At 38.4% G+C, this 22889-nt stretch overlaps 1 protein-coding gene across 1 annotated transcript in view; it reads right to left on the reverse strand.

The window, feature by feature from the left end:
• The window catches only part of HERC1 (HECT and RLD domain containing E3 ubiquitin protein ligase family member 1), a 212340-nt gene that overhangs the window by 26164 nt on the left and 163287 nt on the right, over positions 1–22889 (reverse strand). The window contains 13 exon segments of the mRNA XM_070378058.1: positions 3660–3953; positions 5197–5370; positions 6437–6538; positions 6886–7032; positions 8836–8941; positions 9344–9543; positions 11077–11207; positions 12564–12764; positions 13524–13651; positions 14645–14772; positions 15534–15739; positions 18522–18735; positions 18868–19138. Coding sequence (XP_070234159.1) covers positions 3660–3953; positions 5197–5370; positions 6437–6538; positions 6886–7032; positions 8836–8941; positions 9344–9543; positions 11077–11207; positions 12564–12764; positions 13524–13651; positions 14645–14772; positions 15534–15739; positions 18522–18735; positions 18868–19138 — 2302 coding nt within the window.

The following is a 22889-nucleotide window of genomic DNA, read 5'->3' on the forward strand; positions in this document are numbered from 1 at the left end:
ATGGTGTGATCACTGACCTAGAGCCAGACATCCTGGAATGTGAAGTCAAGTGGGCCTTAGGAAGTATCACTACCAACAAAGCTAGTGGAGGTGATGGAATTCCAGTTGAGCTATTTCAAATCCTAAAAGATGATGCTGTGAAAGTCCTGCACCCAATATGTCAGCAAATTTGGAAAACTCAGCAGTGGTCACTGGACTGGAAACGGTCAGTTTTCATTCCAATTGCAAAGAGAGGCAATGCCAAGGAATGCTCAAACTACCACACAATTGCACTCATCTCACACGCTAGTAAAGTAATGCTCAAAATTCTCCAAGCCAGGCTTCAGAAATATGTGAGCTGTGAACCTCCAGATGTTCAAGCTGGTTTTAGAAAAGGCAGAGGAACCAGAGATCAAACTGCCAACATCTGCTGGATTATCGAAAAAGCAAGAGTTCCAGAAAAAAATCTGTTTCTGCTTTATTGACTATGCCAAAGCCTTTGACTGTGTGGATCACAATAAATTGTGGAAAATTCTTAAAGACATGGGAATACCAGACCACCTGATCTGCCTCCTGAGAAATCTGTATGCAGGTCAGGAAGCAACAGTTAGAACTGGACATGGAACAACAGACTGGTTCCAAATAGGAAAAGGAGTACGTCAAGGCTGTATAAAGTCACCCTGCTTATTTAACTTATACATGAGAAATGCTGGGCTGGAGGAAGCACAAGCTGGAATCAAGATTGCCGGGAGAAATATCAGTAACGTCAGATATGCAGATGACACCACCCTTATGGCAGAAAATGAAGAAGAACTAAAGAGCCTCTTGATGAAAGTCAAAGTAGGGGGTGAAAAAGTTGGCTTAAAGCTCAACATTCAGAAAATTAAGATCATGGCATCCAGACCCATCACTTCATGGCAAATAGATGGGGAAACAGTGGAAACAGTGGCTGGCTTTATTTTTCTGGGCTCCAAAATCACTGAAGATGGTGACTGCAGCCATGAGACTAAAAGATGCTTACTTCTTGGAAGGAAAGTTATGACCAACCTAGATAGCTTATTAAAAAGCAGAGACATTACTTTGCCAACAAAGGTCTGTCTAGTCAAGGCTATGGTTTTTCCTGTGGTCATGTATGGATGTGAGAGTTGGACTATAAAGAAAGCTGAGAGCTGAAGAATTGATGCTTTGGAACTGTGGTGTTGGAGAAGACTCTTGAGAGTCCCTTGGACTGCAAGGAGATCCAACCAGTCCATCCTAAAGGAGATCAGTCCTGGATGTTCATTGGAAGGACTGATGTTGAAACTGAAACTCCAATACTTTGGCCACTTAATGCCAAGAGCTGACTCATTGGAAAAGACCCTGACGCTGGGAAAGATTGAGGGCAGGAGGAGAAGGGGCCGACAGAGGATGAGATGGCTGGATGGCATCACCAACTCAATGGACATGGGTTTGGGTGGACTCCGGGAGTTGGTGATGGATAGGGAAACCTGGCGTGCTGTGGTTCATGGGGTCTCAAAGAGTTGGACACGACTAAGCGACTGAACTGAACTGAACTGAAGAAGAACTAAAGAGCCTCTTGATGAAAGTGAAAGAAGAGAGTGAAAAAGTTGGCTTAAACATTTAGAAAACTAAGATCATGGCATCCATTCCTATCAGTTCATGGCAAATAGATGGGGAAACAGTGGAAACAGTGCTGACTTTATTTGGGGGGGGCTCCAAAATCACTGCAGATAGTGACTGCAGCCATGAAATTAAAAGATGCTTACTCCTTGGAAGAAAACTTATGACCAACCTAGACAGCATATTAAAAAGCAGAGACATTACTTTGTCAACAAAGATCCATTTAGTCAAGGCTATGGTTTTTCCAGTAGTCATGTATGGATGTGAGAGTTGGACTATAAAGAAAGCTGAGCACTGAAGAACTGATGCTTTTGAACTGTGGAGAAGTTCAAAGAAGACTCTTTGAGAGTCTTGAGAGAGGACTCTTGAGAAGACTCTTGAGAGTCCCTTGGACTGCAAGAAGATCCAACCAGTCCTTCCTAAAGGAGATCAGTCCTGGGTGTTCATTGGAAGGACTGATGTTGAAGCTGAAACTCCAATACTTTGGCCACCTGATGCAAAGAGCTAACTCATTGGAAAAGACCCTGATGGGGTAAAGACTGAGGGCAGGAGGAGAAGGGGACAACAAGAGGATGAGATGGTTGGATGGCATCACTGACTTGATGGTATGAGTTTGGGTAAACTCCGGGAGTTGGTGATGGACAGGGAGGCCTGGCGTGCTGCGTATCATGGGGTCACAAAGAGTCGGATATGACTGAGTGATTGAACTACACTGAGCTGATAAAATCCTTTACCATCAACTATCACTAACATATTGGAGATTCAAAGCTAATCACTTCTGAGCACCCACAGGTACAAGGTCATTTGCAGGAGCCATCACCCCTGTGAACTCGAACAGTTGTGGGCAAGTCACTTCATCTTTCTAGGCTTCAGTTTCCTCATCTACATATGACATACTTGAGAGAAATGAGCTCAGGAGAATACTTCCTGACTAAAATAATCTATATTTAGATTGTTCTTGTTGTTTAGTCACTTGCTGCTGCTGCTGCTGCTAAGTCGCTTCAGTTGTGTCCGACTCTGTGCGACCCCAGAGACAGCAGCCCACCAGGCTCTGCCGTCCCTGGGATTCTCCAGGCAAGAACACTGGAGTGGGTTGCCATTTCCTTCTCCATGTTTAGTGACTTAGTCGTGTCCTACTCTTTGCGACCCCAAGGACTGCAGCACGCCAGGCTTCCTTGTCCTTTACCATCTCCCGGAGTTTGCTCATTTTCTTCAATTCACATATTTTTGAATATATGAATATATTTAATAAATGAATTGGTAAGTTTATTTATCCACAAATAAATATTCAATAAATGAATATACTCAAATATGTGAATATATATTTGAATATATGAACAATACAATGTTTTACATTGTATATATATTAATATATTCAAATGTTTGTTTATATAAATCTTAATTAGGTAAGGGGGTTGTTAGATCAACTGCTGGCCTGCACTATCTACCCAGGCATTTTATCTCTATCACAGTTTAGTGTCTAGACACTCTCAAATACAATCACAAAGAAATGACAACTAAAATGCCTTCTCAGATTCTATTAAACTAAATAATGAATCTATATATGGAATTAAAAAAGAAGCCAGTTGTTAAATAATTTAGAATCTCTACCCAGGCATTTTATCTCTATAGTTTAGTGTCTAGACACTCTCAAGTAAATCTGAAAAAGATGCCTTCTCAGATTCTATTAAAAAAGATGAATCTATATATGGAATAAATCTAAAAAGATGGCCAGGAAAAGATGCTAAAATATATTTACAAATATATATGTATACTAACAAGGTACCTAAGAACAAGAAAATGAGAAAATATGGGATGATGTTTTTGAAAACTAGCAAGTTTATACAAGCGCCACAATTCTCATAATCAATCCCTGTCACCATAGAAACCTTTTATCAGACTGAATGTGACTATCTGAAAGCAAAATATTTTGAGTTTATCTAAGGGTGTGCTTCTTGCTCTATTCAAGCCAGCAAATACTTACTGTTTGTCTGCTATTTGTTAAACATCCATATAACACAATCTCAGTTACATATAGTAGTAGCTCATACGACACTTACCATTAGGAGTACAAGTTCATCCTCTGGAACAGGCTCTAGATCTGGAACAGTAAAAGATTCTGGAAACTGTGCTCCATTTGTCAGGGCTTCAGCAGCTTTTATGGTGGTGGAAAAGCACTCTAACCAGGCCCACTCATTTGGATTCCAGGATGCAGGGTCAGGGAGGCAGTGCTGGTGGTGTGGGGGCACTGGCGGATTACACAGCAGCTGATCCAGATGAAGTCCCACAGCAAGGGAAGCCAGACACTGCATATAGGGGCTGTGAACAAGCTGGTCTCCACAAACCACATGAGGCTAAAAGAAAAGGCAGGGATACGATGCTGAAGGGCCTCTGCCAAATATTATAAATTAGCCTACTGCATTCTGAAAGCCTGTAGTCATATTGTAACTTTACTGGTTCTTTTTTAAGCTTTTTACTTTGAAATAATTTTAGGCACATAGAGAGTTATAGAGATTAGTGCAGAGAATTCCTATAAAACCCCAATCACCTCTAATGTTAACATCTTATATAACCATGGTACATTAATGAAAACTAAGAAATTAACATTGGTTACAATAATAACTAAACCACAAAACTTGATGGTGCTTCCCACTATGTTCCTTTTCTGCTCCAAGAGTCAATCCAAGACACTACACTGCATTCAGCATATTTTCATTACAGTTTTACAGTTTTTTGTTGTTAGTTCACAATAGCAAAAAAAGGGCAGAAAATTGAACCATGGAGACCTGCACCCTCTCACATTCCTCCTTTACCAAAAGAACCCTGGTAGCCACCAAAGACAGACTTCTTCCACTGTCCTCCCTAGATGTACTAGAGCAACTTTGTGAGTGACTGAGTGATTCAGAAAAGAAAACCTGGGCAAACCTCATTGAAATTAACTGGGTATGGTAACAGCTGATCAGTGTAGCACAGCCACAAACAAACAAACAAAAAGGAAAAAACCCCAAAGAACTTTGCTTCAGAGCAGCATGCTGTGACTACTGAGGGCTGGAAGACAGGTTACACAGGATCATGACCTGGGCACAAAGTCCAAACTCCATATTTCCCATTCTAGTATTTAATGACCCTACTTATTTAGTTCAACCTTAGCTCTTCCACTAAACTTTCCACAAATATTCACCTGATAAGTGGACAGGATATTTACTCTGATGCCCATATCCACTCCACCTCCCAACTTTGGGATAGCAAAGCCACACAGAAATAGATATTTGGGTTAGAAAAGGGAAGATGATGTACTCTGAAGTACAGGGGGTTTAAAGAGGTTTTGAATGAACAAATAATCTGAAAAAGAATGACAGAAGCACTATACAAATCTGAGGGTTATTTAAAAATTTTACTCCCACTAAAATAAAGTAAAAGCAGGTTTAGGATTACTGAACAGTTTTAGGCATGACTTTTTTTCATTTGCTTCTGCCCAAATAGCCCCACTTATTTTACTCAGATCTCATACTTTTAAGGGATAAATTCAAAGCTACAGTTCAAATTCCAAAGCACCAGTCATCTGTATATCTGCAAGAGTGACTGTAAATCAGTTACCTTTTCATATGCATACTGCTCCTGAAGCATCATGGGTAGCCGCTCCAGAAATGCTCTCATGCAGGGAGCCATGTTTAATCCCAGAATACCTTGTTGTTTCAGTGCTGTCCTACAGGTTGCTAAAACATGATTGGCAGCAGTCCATTCTGCTGTACAATTCACGACCAAAACATCCTGATGAAAAAGAAACCATGCCACATGATATTTGTTTAAATAAAAGAGAGGCAATTCCACCACCATTTATATATGAGAAATTCCTTCCAATAACTGCATTAAATACTTTTGCCTTTTAGACATTTTATGCTATACTTTTAATGCCTAGGAACTTCAAAACATCCTAAATTTTGTCTAAGGTAAAAAAAAGTGAATAAGAAATAACTATAAAATTTGTGAACTACCTTGAATTAGCTGATTCTTCTTAAAGAGACATTAATTATTTGCTATTTCATAGGACTTATAGGAAAATCATCCAGGATATTTCAACAGTCTGACATGATCAAAGGGATACTAGAGGAAGCAGTACTCTGCTGACTGACACACATCTACAGGAGAAGCAGCACTGCCCTATGGCTCTATGGTTTATTCTATGCAGGCCACTACTATCTATGGTCCGATTCTATATTTTACATCTAGTAGGACTGTTCATGCAGGTTTATAGCTCTATTTTAATATTACTTAACCACATAAAATGTAAACCAAAGCAGGATATTGGCACTACTCATTAGGGGTATGAAAAGCAATATTGTAAGATATGAAGTGAAAGTGAAGTCACTTAGTCATGTCCAACTCTTTGCAACCCCATGGACTGTAAGAGATAATGTCATCACAAAATTATTTCACAGAAGAGGGCTAGTATTTTTTTACTAGAACATTAAATTTGAAAGCCAAGATCTATTCTGAATACTTGAGTGAAAGGTTTATGAGGTGGTCCGTCTTTTTAGGGAAAATTATTTTAAGATAATTTAGTCCTATTTCAAAAATCATGGCAGAAAGTAAAAAGTTCTCTTTATAACTTCCAGTGGAAAGTCATTCAATAATTAAGCATTTTCCCCAAAGTACAGTGTATAGAAGAGTACTAGGTTCTAGTTTTCCTTCTGCCACTAGATAGTTGCATTATCTTGGGCAAGTAATAATCCCTCTGGATATCAGTTTTCTCCTCTTAAAGTGGGATCCTTGGACTACGATTTCAAAGATACCTTAGAGGTTAACAACTTATGATTTGATTTAATTATAAAATTACCTTTGATCTATTTGAGCAAGCAGCCACCCCAACATCTGGAATCCATACTGTGGTCTGAATAGCTCCAGAGCCAATCACAACAGTTTGCAAGACAGAGCCATCCTAAAATGAAATGTATTGATCAATACACACTCCTTAACTGGTTAGCCATTACTTATATTTTAAATGTATACTTCACATTCACAAAAACTTATTCTAAAACCTACATTTAGCTAAATTCGGCAATGTCAAACTGCATATTACTATCCAATTCTCTAGGACCTTTTTAGAAGAACTTTAAAAATACATCACTAAGAAAAATTAAAGGGCAGAGAATTCTGAAAAGGGTTTCTTCAATATTCAAGATATTATTACACAAAATACTCCTAAGATTGGTTGGGTTAACTTTTAATGTATGTAAATTAACATAAAAACATTTCTGAAGATGAAAATAACATCTATACTCTTACCCTTAAAGACCAAATGTTCATAAGGCCACCTAATCCACCAGACACCAGGGCCAACCCATCAGAACTAAAGGCAACGGTCCGTACAGGGGTGATGTGTCCTCGCAACTGATAAACACACTTGGCTCCAACTGATTTCCTATATCCATCCTGCAATTAATTTTATTTTTAACAAACATTGAAATTAAAACAATTTATAATTCATTCTTGGAAATTTTATATTTCAGTATAAAGTTGGGAAGAGGGAAGGACAACTTTCTCATAAGGGTCAGCCTGACGGAAAATAATAAGATACAAACCTGGTTCTCCTTCACTGATGCTATTGCATCTTTTTTCTGTTTTTGTACTTGTAATCTAGTTCCCTACTCTTCAAACAGACTACATTTGTTTCAATTATCCCTCAGAAATAGGAAAAATTCTAACTTTTACCTTTTGCGGGGGCAGGGGGGCACTGCCACAAACACGTGGGATCTTAGTTCCCTGACCAAGGATCAAGCCCCATCCCCTGCAATCGAAGTGCAGTCTTAACCACTGGACCACCAGGGAAGTCCACTTCTACTTTTTAATGAGTGTTTTAATTTTAAAATTTCGCTTTATGTAATTTTCATTTTTTGCCTCTAACATTTGTGAATTGCACATGCTGGTGCCATACAAACAGGTTCCTTTTTCTGTTATGGTTCTGTCTGTCACATGGTATTTAATCTCAACTTAATCTCATGTTTGCTCTGTAGGTTTTAGCAATGAGATAGCTAAGGCCTGTCCAAAGGGCTACTTTTTAGCAGAGAGGGCAAACCAGATTTATCTCAAGTGCTCTTACCTCTGCTCCTGTGGTATTTTCTTCCTAGTAGTGAGCTATCCACTCTCCTCACCTCTTTCTGTCTTCAAGCTCCCTTTTCCTTTTAGTTATTAGACAGTATAATACCAGATATACTCATTTACCCAAAAACGACATAATGTATTTCCTCTAGGAGTATTTGTATCATAAACAAAAAAGAAAGCAACAGAAGCTGCAAACTGGAAACTCAGGGATATAATTCAACTGGCCACCCAGGGTTTTAAGGAATTTTCGAGTCAGATGCCAATGTTTAGTATTGGGAAATTTTACTTAAAACACTGAATTTTTGGTTTCTATCAAAAAAACTAGACAATCCGGTAACAATAGGATCTCATTTCTAGAGGGTGGCAATCAGCTTGTGGCAGTTATGCCCTTTATATGAAGCTGTGCACCCCTGGGTGTGTGCATGTATGTATGTATGAAGCATATGCACTCCTGGGGTGGGTGGGGGTGTGTGTGTGTGTGGAGTATTTTACATTCTCCGAGATAGAGAGTGTGTGTGGTGGGGAGTGTTTTACCTTCTCCATACCTTCCAATTCCCAGCTTTGTGAATTTACGTTATTTACCCAGACTGCTCTGTGAGCATCTACTGTAATTTTCATTTTCGGCCACATCATGCATTTTGGCATCTTAGTTCCCTGACCATGGACTGATCCTGGGGCTACAGCAGTGAAAGTGCCAAGTCCTAACCACTGGGCCACCAGGAAATTTCCTGTCTACTCTAATTTTTAACCTCTGTTTAATGTAAAGGAATGGTTCTATAGATGGAATTCTGGTTTCAGTAGAAGATACTTTGGATAGGAGTGCTCCTGTGGTGTTCCTACTTCACTGTACCAAAAACCTTTAACTTGGGACTCACCTACTGGTAGTGTCAATTATATACCATAAATGATCAACAATTGATATTTATTGAGTATCTCCCCTTAACAAGTAATTATGGTATCTCTGACTTACAAAAAAAATAAATAAAGCTAATTCAAAAAGCATACAAAGTATGACAATTATTCACATTTCCCTAAATATTCTTGACATTTGAGATACCAAGTAGGAGGACTACTTGATAACATATACTATCTAAGGTTTCAAATAAAGTCTTGAAAAAACACTAGAACACTTACCTGGCAACTTGATTCCTGGTCCCACCATCCTTCTGAACTAGTCACACTGGTCTGTGTGGTATCTTGGGGAATACGCCAAACACATACTAAGCCACTCTGACAGCCACTTGAAAAATTTGATCACATAAAACCAAAACATGTCAATATATAGAAGTAAAAATATTTTCAAACAGCAATCAATTAAGACCTGATAGAACTACTACAATATATTTAAAAAATTTATTTGTGGTAGGTATGCTATAATTTCACAAGAAATACAAGTAGGACCCATGTTTTTACCAATATTACATGGGGTAAAGGAGATGGCATATCTTTGGATTGCATAGCCAAAGCTTCACATTGGAAAACTGTTCTTTATTTCTCTACAGTAATCTTATGGTATTATATATTTTAAGAATAACTGGTAATAAACAGTTTAAAATTCTTGAGAAGCCACACTTAAAATGCAAGTAACAGGCTACACTAATATAAAGATTAAGACACACACACACACAAATTTATAACATACGTGGCCATCAGTAAATGCAACTTGGATCCTTTTCCTGGAAGGCTGCACCAAGCAATGCCATTTACAATAGATGGATGGCAGAGTGAATGTAGACAGCGCCAGCACCCTGAAATTGGTCCCCAGAGTTTCACATTTTCTTCTTTGGCACATGTCATAAGAATATGACCTGTTGGGTCCCACTTCATACTAGTAAGAGTATCCTTAAAATGGTAGAGGGAGAAAAATATCATAGTAATGCTTACTTTACAAACACTTAAAACTTAGTAATTTATGACCTATACTTCTATCGCTTCCCTGGTGGCTCAGATGGTAAAGCATCTGCCTGTAATGAGGGAGTCCCATATTCGATCCCTGGGTTGGGAAGATCCCCTGGAGAAGGAAATGGCAACCCACTCCAGTCTTCTTGCTTGGAGAATTCCATGGATTGAGGAGCCTGGTAGGCTACAGTCCACAGGGTCGTAAAGAGTCAGACACAACTGAGCGACTTCACTTCACTTCACTTCTTCATACTTCTATCACTCAATTATTTTGAAATGGACATTTTATGCAAATCAGATACTATTACATTATTTCCAACCACTAACTAACTCATCGTTTATATATATATAAATATATATATTTGCTGCATTATATATATTTGCTGCAGTCAAAGCCCAATAAATGTTACTTGATGAATGAATTATGAAATTCTAATTCAGAAGGAATATGTTATCTTTCATCATCATTTTTAAAGTTATTTTTATTAACTACTGATTATCAAAATATGAAAAAGAAGAGGCTTTTTTTTTAAAAGAAGAATCTCTTACACCAAAAATAGCTAATACTATGAGAATCTGGGACATGTTTTATGTTTATACGGTTGTCTTCACTGGGTTCTTCTGATTTTTTTAAAATTTATTTTTAATTGAAGGATAATTGCTTTTAATTGAAGGATAATTTTTCACAATATTGTATTGGTTTCTACCAAACATCAACATGAATTGGCCATAGGTTTACCCATGGCCCCTCCCACTTGAACATCCCTCCCATCTCCCTTGCCATCCCACTGCTCTAGTTTGTTCCCGAGCCCTGTTTGAGTTCCCTGAGTCTTATCAGCAAATTCCCATTGGCTATTTATTTTACATATGGTAATGTACGTTTCCATATTACTCTCTCCATCCATCCCACCCTCTCCTTCCTCTCCCACCAGCTGTGTCGATAAGTCTGTGCTCAATGTCTAGTGTCTCCACTACCGCTTGGCAAGTAAGTTCATTAGTACCATCTTTCTAGATTCCATATACATGTGCTAGTACACAATATTTGTTTTTCTCTTTCTGACTTACTTCACTCTGTATAATAGGCTCTATTCCTCTGACTATTTTACCCTCCTTCACACGTTCCAACGTTCCAACTGGCTTCATGAATTTATGTTACTTAACTAGTGGCCCCATAAGCTTCTGAATTGGTAACTTCTGTTTAAGGTAACGGAATCATTCTTCATAAATGGAATTTCTAGCATTACTGGGAAGTACTCTGACCAAGGTATCCTATATCACTGTTGCGGTTTTATCTCTTACCTCAACGGCTTTCTTACACAGACTTCTCCATTTATATACATGGTCCAAAAACTTTGTATAACAACAGAATATTAAATCACAAGTGACTGAGGTAAAAAACATTTTTTGAGAAACTAGTATCAAGCAATACTACAGTATAAAACAAGAAAAAGTAATAATTTGGTAAAGATGCTTTACCTTATGTGCATCAATTAGAACAATGCCTCCTTTCTCAAGTGGTTCCTTTGTTCCCAGTAACAATTTTCCATCAAAATATCCCACTGCAAATGGTCTGTCTTCACTGAACCAAGCAATGCAAGTTACAGACACTAACATGATAAAAACAAAATAAAAATTTTAAAAAGAAAATGAGAGACTTATTTGTCATTGTCTCACTTTAAAATAGACTTTGCAACAAATATATACCACTACAACTACTGGAAGTAAGTTTACAAACATCTCTTTAATGCATTTAGACAAAATGTAGGCTTAGAGCAGGGATTTCATGCAACCCACTTTAAAGGTGTTATTTGTAAGTGATAAGGAGTATCTCATTTTTAATCTTTCATTCTTTTCAAGTGGTTTTTGAAAAAGAGAAACAAAAATTGAATTCCCTTGCTGATTTTAAGTCATTTTAGGCTCTCTCCTTTTGGACCAGAATCTACCATGAAACTAACAAGTGAAATAATCCAACTCTTAGGTAAAAAATTACCTACCCTTTCTTTTGCTTAATATTGCCTATTCTGTGTGTTTGCATAATCTATCAAACATGTTATATTCTAACAATCTATATCCATATTTGTTTTAGTATATGTAATACCAGAAGGCTACAAAAGAAGTAAAAAACAGTTTCTGTGGGAGTACAATGGGGACATGGGAGTTGAGTAAATGTGAGAAAGGCTTTGCATTGTAAACCTTTTTATTTCTTTTTTTGCCATGCCTTGTGGCATGTGGGATCTTAGTTCCTTGAACAGGGATCAAATCTGTGTCCCCTGCAGTGGAAGTACAGAGTCCTAACCACTGGACTGCCAGGGAATTTCCCACTGTATCTTTTTAAACTAAAATTTTTGAACCATATGATGGTATTATCTATTTTAAAAATCTAAAAAAAACAACAACAAAAAAAAACAAACCAAAAAACCTGTTCTGTTCTGTTAAAAGAGTACCACAGAAGCTGGGCCTAGGATCTGTGAGATATCCTACTCCCCCAAATCATCTAACAGAACTGTTCAGTATGATGCCGAGCCATCCAAAATGAAGAGAGTGAGAAAATAAGTGAAAGGCTTCCTAGTATGACTCTCAAATCAGGAACATCCCTCTCCTCCTCCTCCTTCCTCATTTCCTTAATTTCACACATTTGTTAACAATTTCATCTCCATCAATGGTTATTATCTTTTTTCCTCTTGGACATTCTCAACTTTGTAGAGAGACCTCAAGAGCACTATAAGTGTTCAGACACTTACACAAAAGATAAATAGTAATTTAGGTCTTATTTTGGCAGTAATGTGTGGTAGGAGTTGATAGAGAACTATCTTTCAACTTAGCAGCTAACTAAAATGAAATACCAACTGGGCAATTTAGAAAACAAAACCAAAATTTTTTATTTACTCAGCATTTGCTGAAAGAGTATATCTATTTGATTAGAGGGAACACTTTCTCAACCAGATACAAGTCTAATCATTTACCATCCTTTCGATAGCAATGCTCCAGTTCTCGACGGTGCATGGTGGATACATCAACAACTTCAATCAGTCCTAGAGATCCATCCATCCGTCCCACCAACAACAATTCTGGAGACTCTCCTGACCAGGCTGTAGATGGACCCTCTTCTGGCCAAGCCAGAGCAGATACCCAATGAGGCTGAATATCTACTAACCCTTTTCCTCCTAGAGAAGGAAAAAATGTTAACTAGTTGTCATTTAATTCTTAAGAGCAATAACAAAAAGAAGTACTATTTAACACGCTCAAAGCAGTTCCCAATTTCATAATAGCCTACTAATGAATAAGACTGCAAGGCTGGATCCTTCATTTATATACTACATTTGATTATCAAATCGAGTTTTTCTGTAACTATTAATAGCAAAAAGAGATAGCTTTTATACGAGAAAGAATAAAGGAAATGTCAGTATACAAATGCCACTTAATTTTCCTAATAATTACTGAAAACCAAATTAACATATGAAATTCATCTATAGTTAAGGCTAGCAATTTCTCAATTAAGCAAAAGCAAACAAAAATACTGGTAAGCCAAAGATTACAATAATAATTTTTATTTTCCAGAGATATATTAAAAATCAACAAGAGTTTGTACCTGTGGAAGAGACAAAATTAACAGAAATATTTCAACTGATTCAAAAGAACACATAGCTGGAAATGTAGTGATTGCTACTTCTCTAATCCTAGGCTGAATGCTGAATGGTACATAAAGGAATTTTTAGTTTACAATTACCAGGTTAATTGAAACTCTTAGAAATAAAAGTCAGGAAATGAACACTATTTCTTTAATTTAAATCATACTATGCATAGATTTCCACAGTTGGTAAACAGATTGTGAGATTCAAGGTGAAGGGAAGCCAATGTTTGAACTTAGAAGGCTAAGAGAAAGAGTACCTTCAGTAGTTTACTAGTATTTATGTGCCTCTTACCATTAACTTGCCAGATATTCACCATCTTTTCCAAAGCCCCAGCTAGGTATTTGCCACTGATACTCCAGGAAACAGGTGAGAAACTTGGATCACTGGGTGATCCTAGGCTTTCCTCAGCATCACCTTCCCTAGAATACAACAGGTAAGTATGGAATTCTAATCCATCATCCAAAAGGAAACTAAATCCTAAATCTTAAAATAAGGGTTTTATATAGACCGTAGTACATAAACAGAGATTCTTACATTTCAAAAGCTTGGCCAGTAATATTTGACAATCACATAATTGCTAGTGTTTCTCATAATGTGAAAATTGTAGAATTACAAAAGAGTATTACTTAGACAATTCATCATTTAATGTACTACATAATTTGTCAACAAAGATATTCTGATTCTGCATGGTTTATACATATGATTATTGCTCAGGGCACACTGATTCTTGCTTGCCTAATAGCTAGGGAAGTTTTATATTTAGCTATAAAAATAGAAAAAATACTACACTGTGCTATAGAAGAAATATCATTACTCTTAATTCCTAAATAATCCTTGAAGAATGATGGAAAATAAGCCTATTGTTTTGTAGAATTGAACATGTTAGCAGAGTAGACCCTGATTTAATTCTGAGCAAGTCCAGATATTGACAGTTAATATTTTTATCTTCTAAGTTACTATCTAGCAGGACTTGGTGGTCCAGTGGTTGAGAGACCATCTGCCAATGCAGGGGACAGGGATTCGATCCCTGGTCTGGGAAGATTCTACATGCTGAGAGGCAACTAAGTTTGTGCAACGCAACTACTGAAGCCCCTGTGCCTAGAGCCTGTGCTCCGCAACGAGAGAAGTCACCCAATGAGAAGCTCGTGCACTGCAACTAGAGTGTACCCGCTACTCACCACAACTAGAGAAAGCCCATGCCCAGCAATGAAGACCCAGTGCAGCCAAAAATTAATTAATTAATTAAATACTATCTTGCAAAAACCAAAACAACACATTGGAAACTGTTCTGAAATAAAAAATTGTAAAAAACTTTAGTGACAATTTGATTATACTAACACAACCAAGATGAAGCATGTTTAGGATTCTCCTATTTTTAAATGTTACCCAAGGGAGCTAACGCCATTACTCACAATCTGTTGAACACACAGGTCTGTTGCAGTGAATACTGCTTCTTGGTGACATTCCAAACCCGGATGGTGCCATCATTGCCACTTGTAGCCAACAGTCCTTTTTTATTACACCAAACACAAGTCATTACCTAGTAAAGATAAAAAGTCCAGCAATATGTGAGCAAGTTTTAACTCAAATGATTCTGTAATTTGAAAGAGTTCTATCAAATGAAAATTAAATCTACCATGAAATTGTAAAAGTATCCATGTTATAAAACAGTATGCATGGTCTAATTCTTTCTAATTGGCTTGTAAATATACACCTATATGAGATATACCTTTAAAATACTATGCCCAAACTCATTTGAATTATCTTAAGACTTGTTACAATCTTAATTAAACATGTTTGTTTAATTAAAAAATGTTTTTTAATCCAACAAAATAGAAGTATTCAATATGTTCTATAAAACAAATTATAAGACTAAAAAATGATTTTTAAATTGGGAAAGTAGAGGTCAGTCTTCATTTCCTAAAGTTCCCTTGTCACTGCTCAGGGGCCTAGTGGGTTAGATTAAAACAGTAGGGTCAACTTCTTCTCCTCTTGCATATATAAGCTCTTATCTTTCGTGAGGTTATTCCTTTGGTTTTCTTCTCATTCCCCATCTGATGTTCCCATTTGTATCAGATTATACAGCATGCAACATACACATGTAGAGAAAGGAGAGTCGGTAACTAGCAAATACTGATAATTTAGCACACACATGTACGTGAGTAAGAGAGAGAGAGAAACAGAGAAAGAGAGACACACATATACACACCCCATGATCTAAACTTTAAGCTCCTGGAGAACAGCAGAAACTATTTTATCTTACATAAGGTGATCAACACACTTGGGGCTTAAAATACACACTCTGTTCTGATGCGCCTCCAACTTGATAAAGGAGCATTTTCTGAGATCTCCTCCCATATCAGCAAGCGTCTGTGGAGCAGTCTGGTTGTCGCGGTCATGTGCGGCAAGAGTGCGCACGAGCTGCTGAGCAGCCCACTGCCTGTGCTGCGAGGACAGCCTCGAGGAGAGGCAGCAGGCTGCCAGGGCGTTAGCCAGCTCCAGAGGGCCTGCAGCAGAAGGGTCACAGGGAGGATGGGCATACAATTGGGCAGTTAAACCTGCTTAGACAAAACAATGAAATGATGCCCGGGTGAGAGCTGGTGCTGGTGAACAAACAAAAACGGGTTAACCCATCTTTTAAGAATTAGCACTTTCTCAAGTAGTCATTTCACTAAGATATGCATACAAGTTATAAAGCATTTATCTCACATAAAATTCCATAATAAATCCGATTCACTGCAAATATACATTTATATACATTAATCAACAGTCTTTGCTCTAAGGATACATAGACTGAGAATACAGCAGACATCAGTTTAAGACCAGGGCAGAGCAAGCATGTCCTAAAAATTTAAGAGTTTGGCTTCTGCTGCTCAAAAGTGATCTTAATAGCCAATCAAGGGACTGCCTTGATAGATCCAAAAGACCATCTCTCTTGGCCAAATGGTGAAGAGAAGGGTACATAGTGTATTTAAGTAGTCCCTTCAAGTATATCGTTTTAAGACAAAGAGAAAAACAGCATTACTTTATATAAATTATATTACAGAAACCTACCGTGATTATTATCTATGGTTACTCAAACCATAATCGAATAAAATAATCTAATTAAAAAAGACAAATTTGGTATATTTTCTAGTATTTATTTCCATGCACAATGAAAACGTATCCAGGCACTTTTCTTATGATCTAACTTAACTACACATTGCTCAGGTGCTCAGTCATGTCCAACTCTTGGCAACCCCATGGACTGCAGCACGCCAGGCTTCCCTGTCCTTCATCTCCCAGAGCTTGCTCAAACTCACGTCCATTGAGTCAGTGATGCCATCCAATCATCTCATCCTATGTCGTTCCCTTCTCCTGCCTTCAATCTTTCCCAATAGCAAGGTCTTTTCTAGTGAGACAGCTCTTTGCATCAGGTGGCCAAAGTATTGGGAGTTTCAGCTTCAGCATCAGTCATTCCAATGAATATTCAGGACTCATATCCTTTACGATTGACTGGTTTGATCTCCTTGCTTTCCAAGGGACTCTCAAGAGTCTTCTCCAATGCCACAGTTCAAAAGCATCAATTCTTCAGTGCTCAGCCTTCTTTATGGTCCAACACTCACATCCATACATGACTTATGAAAAAATCATAGCTTTGACTAGATGGACCTTTGTTGGCAAAGTAACGTCTCTACTTTTTAACATGCTGTCTAGATTTGTCATAGCTTTTCTTCCAAGGAGAAAGCATCTTTTAATTTCATGGCTGCAATCACCATCTACAGTGATTTTGGAGCCCAAGAAAATAAAGTCTGTCACTGTTTCCACTGTTTTCCCATCTATTTACCATGAAGTGGTGTGACCAGATGCCATGATCTTCATTTTTCGAATCTTGACGTTTAAGCCAGCTTTTTCACTCTCCACTTTCACTTTCATCAAGAGGCTCTTTAGGCTCTTTCTTCCATAAGTGTGGTATCATCTGCATATCTGAGGTTATTAATATTTCTCCCATCAATCTTGATTCCAGCTTGTGCTTCATCCAGCCCAGCATTTCACATGATGTACTCTGCATATAAGTTAAATAAGCAGGGTGACAATATACAGCCTTGACGTACTCCTTTCCCAATTTGGAACCAGTATGTTGTTCCATGTTCAGTTCTAACTGCTGCTTCTTGATCTGCATACAGGTTTCACAGGTGGCAGGTAAGGTGGTCTGGTATTCTCATCTCTTTTAAGAATTTTCCACAGTTTATTGTGATCCACACAGTCAAAGGCTTTGGCATAGTCAATAAAGCAGATGTTTTTCTGGAACTCTCTTGCTTTTTTTATGATCCAATGAATGCTGGCAATTTGATCACTGGCTTTTCTAAATATAGCTTGAACATCTGGAAGTTCACAGTTCATGTACTGTTGAAGCCTCGCTTGGAGAATTTTGAGCATTACTTTGCTAGTGTGTGACATGAGTGCAACTGTGCAGTAGTCTGAATATTCTTTGGCATGGCCATTCTTTGGGATTGGACTGAAAACTGATCTTTTCCAGTTCTGCGGCCACTGCTGAGTTTTCCAAATTTGCTGGCATATTAAGTGCAGCACTTTCACAGCATCATCTCTTAGGATTTGAAATAGCTCAACTGTAATTCCATCACCTCCATAGCTTTGTCATAGTGGTGCTTCCTAAGGCCCATTTGACTTCGAATTCCAGGATGTCTGGCTCTAGGTGAGTGATCACACCATCAAGGTTATCTGCGTCATGAAGACCTTTTTTGTATAGTTCTTCTGTGTATTCTTTCCACCTCTTCGTAGCATCTTCTGTTTCTGACAGGTCCATACCATTTCTGTCTTTTATTGTTCCCATCTTTGCGTGAAATGTTCCCTTGGTATCTCTAATTTTCTTGAAGAGATCACTAGTCTTTCCAATTCTATTGTTTTCCTCTATTTCTTTGCATTGATTACTGAGGAAGGCTTTCTTATCTCTCCTTGCTATTCGTTGGAACTCTGCATTCAGATGGGTATATCTTTTCTTTTCTCCTTTGCCTTTTGCTTCTCTTCTTTTCTCAGCTATTTGTAAGGCCTTCTCAGACAACCATTTTGCTTTTTTGCATTTCTTTTTTTTGGGGATGTACTGTCTCCTGTACAATGTCACAAACCTCCAATCACAGTTCTTCAGGCACTCTTTTCTATCAGATCTAATTCCTGAATCTGTCACTTCTATGGTATATGTTGTTATATAATTCATCACATATAACAATGAAGAAACATTTTTAAAAACATTGATTAAAAGACTGTATATTTAAATCATATGAAACTTACCTTTCTTTTCAACTTCTGACTTATCATAATTAGGTCTCAGTTTGGCCCCTTTGTCTGCTAGTAATGCCACAAGAGCCTGAGTTACAACAAAATTTGGGGAGGTTACAAGCTTATTCTCTTCAGCAATTCCTCGGAGAAAGCTAGGTAGAAACTTTCGCTGAATTGGATCGTCAACTGTGGTTAGATTTACACCTGTGGCAGCAGAAATCAAGTTCTGAAGAGGCAATCAGAACAAATACATTTAATTTTTAATTTTGGAAAAGAAGCTTTTTACTTCACAAGTTTCTTTAAGAATTGGTTGGAAAAAGCTATACAATAAGAAAAGCACTGAAAACTACTACCCTACCTGTGTACATAACTGCACCAGGAGCTTTGCAGCACTAGGAGTGTTTGATGCTAGACATCCCACTGCTGTGCTCAGATAGGCCAGGCAGGAAATGGGCTTGTTGGCCTTGCTGTGCCCGCCTCGTGAGCGTTCTGAAGCGCTTGCCACGGCAGAAGGACTGGTGGAGAGGCCTGCTCTCCCTGCTGCAGCCAAGCACATGAGTCGAACCAAAGTCCGGATATCGGTAAGCCCCAGAGATTCGAGACCAGCAGCCAGGCTACAACTGGAACCACTGCCAGAAAAAGAACACACTTTAGATACATAAAGAAAACAGACTTAAGTGACCATCTGGAGCCCCACATACAATCCATAGCACCAACAACCAAAATAAAAGGCAAGGTGCACCATCCTAGTCATACATGTCCTACTGTATGTATGCATGTATGTATTGTAACAGATGTCCAAAAATAAAAACCTGGAAACTGTTATTGAAACTTTTGTTTTAATAAATATCGACATACACTTGAAGTATATCTGAATTATCAAAGTATAATTTAGAGGAATGTTCATAAACCGTGAATTTTCACAAACTGAACAAACCTAGGTAACCACCTTCCAGATCAAGAAACAGAACACTACCTACACCCTAGAAGACGACTTGGGCCCTTCTCAACGTCCAGGCCCTCTAAAATAACTACTATTCTGATGGTTAAGGCCATAAATCAGTTTTGCTTGTTTTTGAACTTCATACAGATAGGATAATAAAGTGTGTATTCTCTTATGTCTGGCTTCTTTTATTCAATATTATGCTTGTAAGATTCATCCATGCTGTTGCAGTACTAGCAGCAGTTATTCATTTTCACCCACAGCAGATGTGGGTTCAGTTCCAGGCCACGACAATAAAATGAATACTGCAATTTAGAAGGCCAAATTTTTTTTGTTTTCCAGTGCATATAAAAGTCATGCTTACATTATACTGTAGTCTGTTAAGGGTGCAACAGCATTATGCCTAGAAGAACAATGTATTAATACATCAGATCAGATCAGATCAGTCGCTCAGTCGTGTCTGACTCTTTGCGACCCCATGAACTGCAGCACGCCAGGCCTCCCTGTCCATTACCAACTCCCGGAGTTCACTGAGACTCACGTCCGTCGAGTTAGTGATGCCATCCAGCCATCTCATCCTCTGTCGGCCCCTTCTCCTCCTGCCCCCAATCCCTCCCAGCATCAGAGTCTTTTCCAATGAGTCAACTCTTCGCATGAGGTGGCCAAAGTACTGGAGTTTCAGCTTTAGCATCATTCCTTCCAAAGAAATCCCAGGGCTGATCTCCTTCAGAATGGACTGGTTGGATCTCCTTGCAGTCCAAGGGACTCTCAGGAGTATTCTCCAACACCACAGTTCAAAAGCATCAACTCTTCGGCGCTTAGCTTTCTTCACAGTCCAACTCTCACATCCATACATGACCACAGGAAAAACCATAGCCTTGACTAGACGAACCTTTGTTGGCCAAGTAATGTCTCTGCTTTTGAATATGCTATCTAGGTTGGTCATAACTTTCCTTCCAAGGAGTAAGCGTCTTTTAATTTCATGGCTGCAGTCACCATTTGCAGTGATTTTGGAGCCCAGAAAAATAAAGTCTGACACTGTTTCCACTGTTTCCCCATCTATTTCCCATGAAGTGATGGGACCAGATGCCATGATCTTCGTTTTCTGAATGTTGAGCTTTAAGCCAACTTTTTCACTCTCCACTTTCACTTTCATCAAGAGGCTTTTTAGTTCCTCTTCACTTTCTGCCATAAGGGTGGTGTCATCTGCATATCTGAGGTTATTGATATTTCTTGCCTTGAGAACCCCATGAACAGTATGAAAAGGCAAAATGATAGGATACTAAAAGAGAAACTCCCCAGGTCAGTAGGCGCCCAATATGTTACTGGAGATCAGTGGAGAAATAACTCCAGAAAGAATGAAGGGATGGAGCCAAAGCGAAAACAATACCCAGCTGTGGATGTGACTGGTGATAGAAGTAAGGTCCGATGCTGTAAGGAGCAATATTGCATAGGAACCTGGAATGTCAGGTCTGTGAATCAAGGCAAATTGGAAGTGGTCAAACAAGAGATGGCAAGAGTTAATGTCGACATTCTAGGAATCAGCGAACTGAAATGGACTGGAATGGGTGAATTTAACTCAGATGACCATTATATCTACTACTGTGGGCAGGAATCCCTCAGAAGAAATGGAGTAGCCATCATGGTCAAAATGAGTCTGAAATGCAGTACTTGGATGCAATCGCAAAAACGACAGAATGATCTCTGTTCGTTTCCAAGGCAAACCATTCAATATCACGGTAATCCAAGTCTATGCCCCAACCAGTAACGCTGAAGAAGCTGAAGTTGAATGGTTCTATGAAGACCTACAAGACCTTTTAGAACTAACACCCAAAAAAGATGTCCTTTTCATTATAGGGGACTGGAATGCGAAAGTAGAAAGTCAAGAAACACCTGGAGTAACAGGCAAATTTGGCCTTGGAATATGGAATAAAGCAGGGCAAAGACTAATAGAGCTTTGCCAAGAAAATGCACTGGTCATAACAAACACCCTCTTCCAACAACACCGAAATCAGATTGATTATATGCTTTGCAGCCAAAGATGGAGAAGCTCTGTAACAGTCAGCAAAACCAAGACCAGGAGCTGACTGTGGCTCAGACCATGAACTCCTTATTGCCAAATTCAGACTTAAACTGAAGAAAGTAGGGAAAACCACCAGACCATTCTGGTATGACCTAAATCAAATCCCTTATGATTATACAGTGGAAGTGAGAAATAGATTTAAGGGCCTAGATCTGATAGATAAGAGTGCCTGATGAACTATGGAATGAGGTTCGTGACGTTGTACAGGAGACAGGGATCAAGACCATCCCCGTGGAAAAGAAATGCAAAAAAGCAAAATGGCTGTCTGGGGAGGCCTTACAAATAGCTGTGAAAAGAAGAGAAGCGAAAAGCAAAGGAGAAAAGGAAAGAGATAAACATCTGAATGCAGAGTTCCAAAGAATAGCAAGAAGAGGTAAGAAAGCATTCTTCAGCGATCAATGCAAAGAAATAGAGGAAAACAACAGAATGGGAAAGACTAGCGATCTCTTCAAGAAAGTCAGAGATACCAAAGGAACATTTCATCCAAAGATGGGCTCGATAAAGGACAGAAATGGTATGGACCTAACAGAAGCAGAAGATATTAAGAAGAGATGACAAGAATACACAGAAGAACTGTACAAAAATATCTTCATGACCAAGATAATCACGATGGTGTGATCACTTGAAAATACTGGCTTTTATACAGTTTGAGGTTGGAGCCAAGACTCACTTTTTTGCTGAAGTGAATAAACTATGACCTAGCCCAAGTTACTGAAAAGATTACCCTTTCCTCGTTGCTCTGCAATGTAAGCACTGTCATAAATTAAATTATAAATCAAATGTTAATCTACATGTATGAGTTAGTTTCTGAAGTTCGTTTTCCATAGACCAAACTGTCTATATTCTTGAGCCAACATCATATAGTCTCATCTAAATTTTCAGTTTCTTTCAGGGTCCTTCAGTCTTCACTGATTTACTGTTAAATATCCCTACTTGATCATTTCTTAAATGGATGTCTTTTAAGTATTCTTGGTTCTCTTCCCTTTTTTAACATTACACTCCACAGTATGAACACAGCAGGGGCCTCCACAATACACAGGCTGACTTAGCTATACAGTTGGTAAACTCTGCAGAAAAATTCACTCAACCTTCTAGTTTTACCCTACACCAAATGGATCAATGGTCTTAGTTTCCCATTTCAGATAATCAAATGCTCGCAGTTTACTCAGTTGTTATAACGGCTATATTTTCTGCCTAAAAAGACCCAAACATTAATTGAACAACTGACTGACTGACTGAATGAATGAATGAATAATAATGATGACTATTGTCTAATTTCTTTCATTCAACAGTAGTTATTCAAGTTTCTCAAACTTCTATTTCTTCTTCGCAAACAATACCAGACTCCTTCCTG

The sequence above is a fragment of the Bos mutus genome, chromosome 10 (genome assembly GCF_027580195.1).
Source record: "Bos mutus isolate GX-2022 chromosome 10, NWIPB_WYAK_1.1, whole genome shotgun sequence".
NCBI lineage: Eukaryota > Metazoa > Chordata > Mammalia > Artiodactyla > Bovidae > Bos > Bos mutus.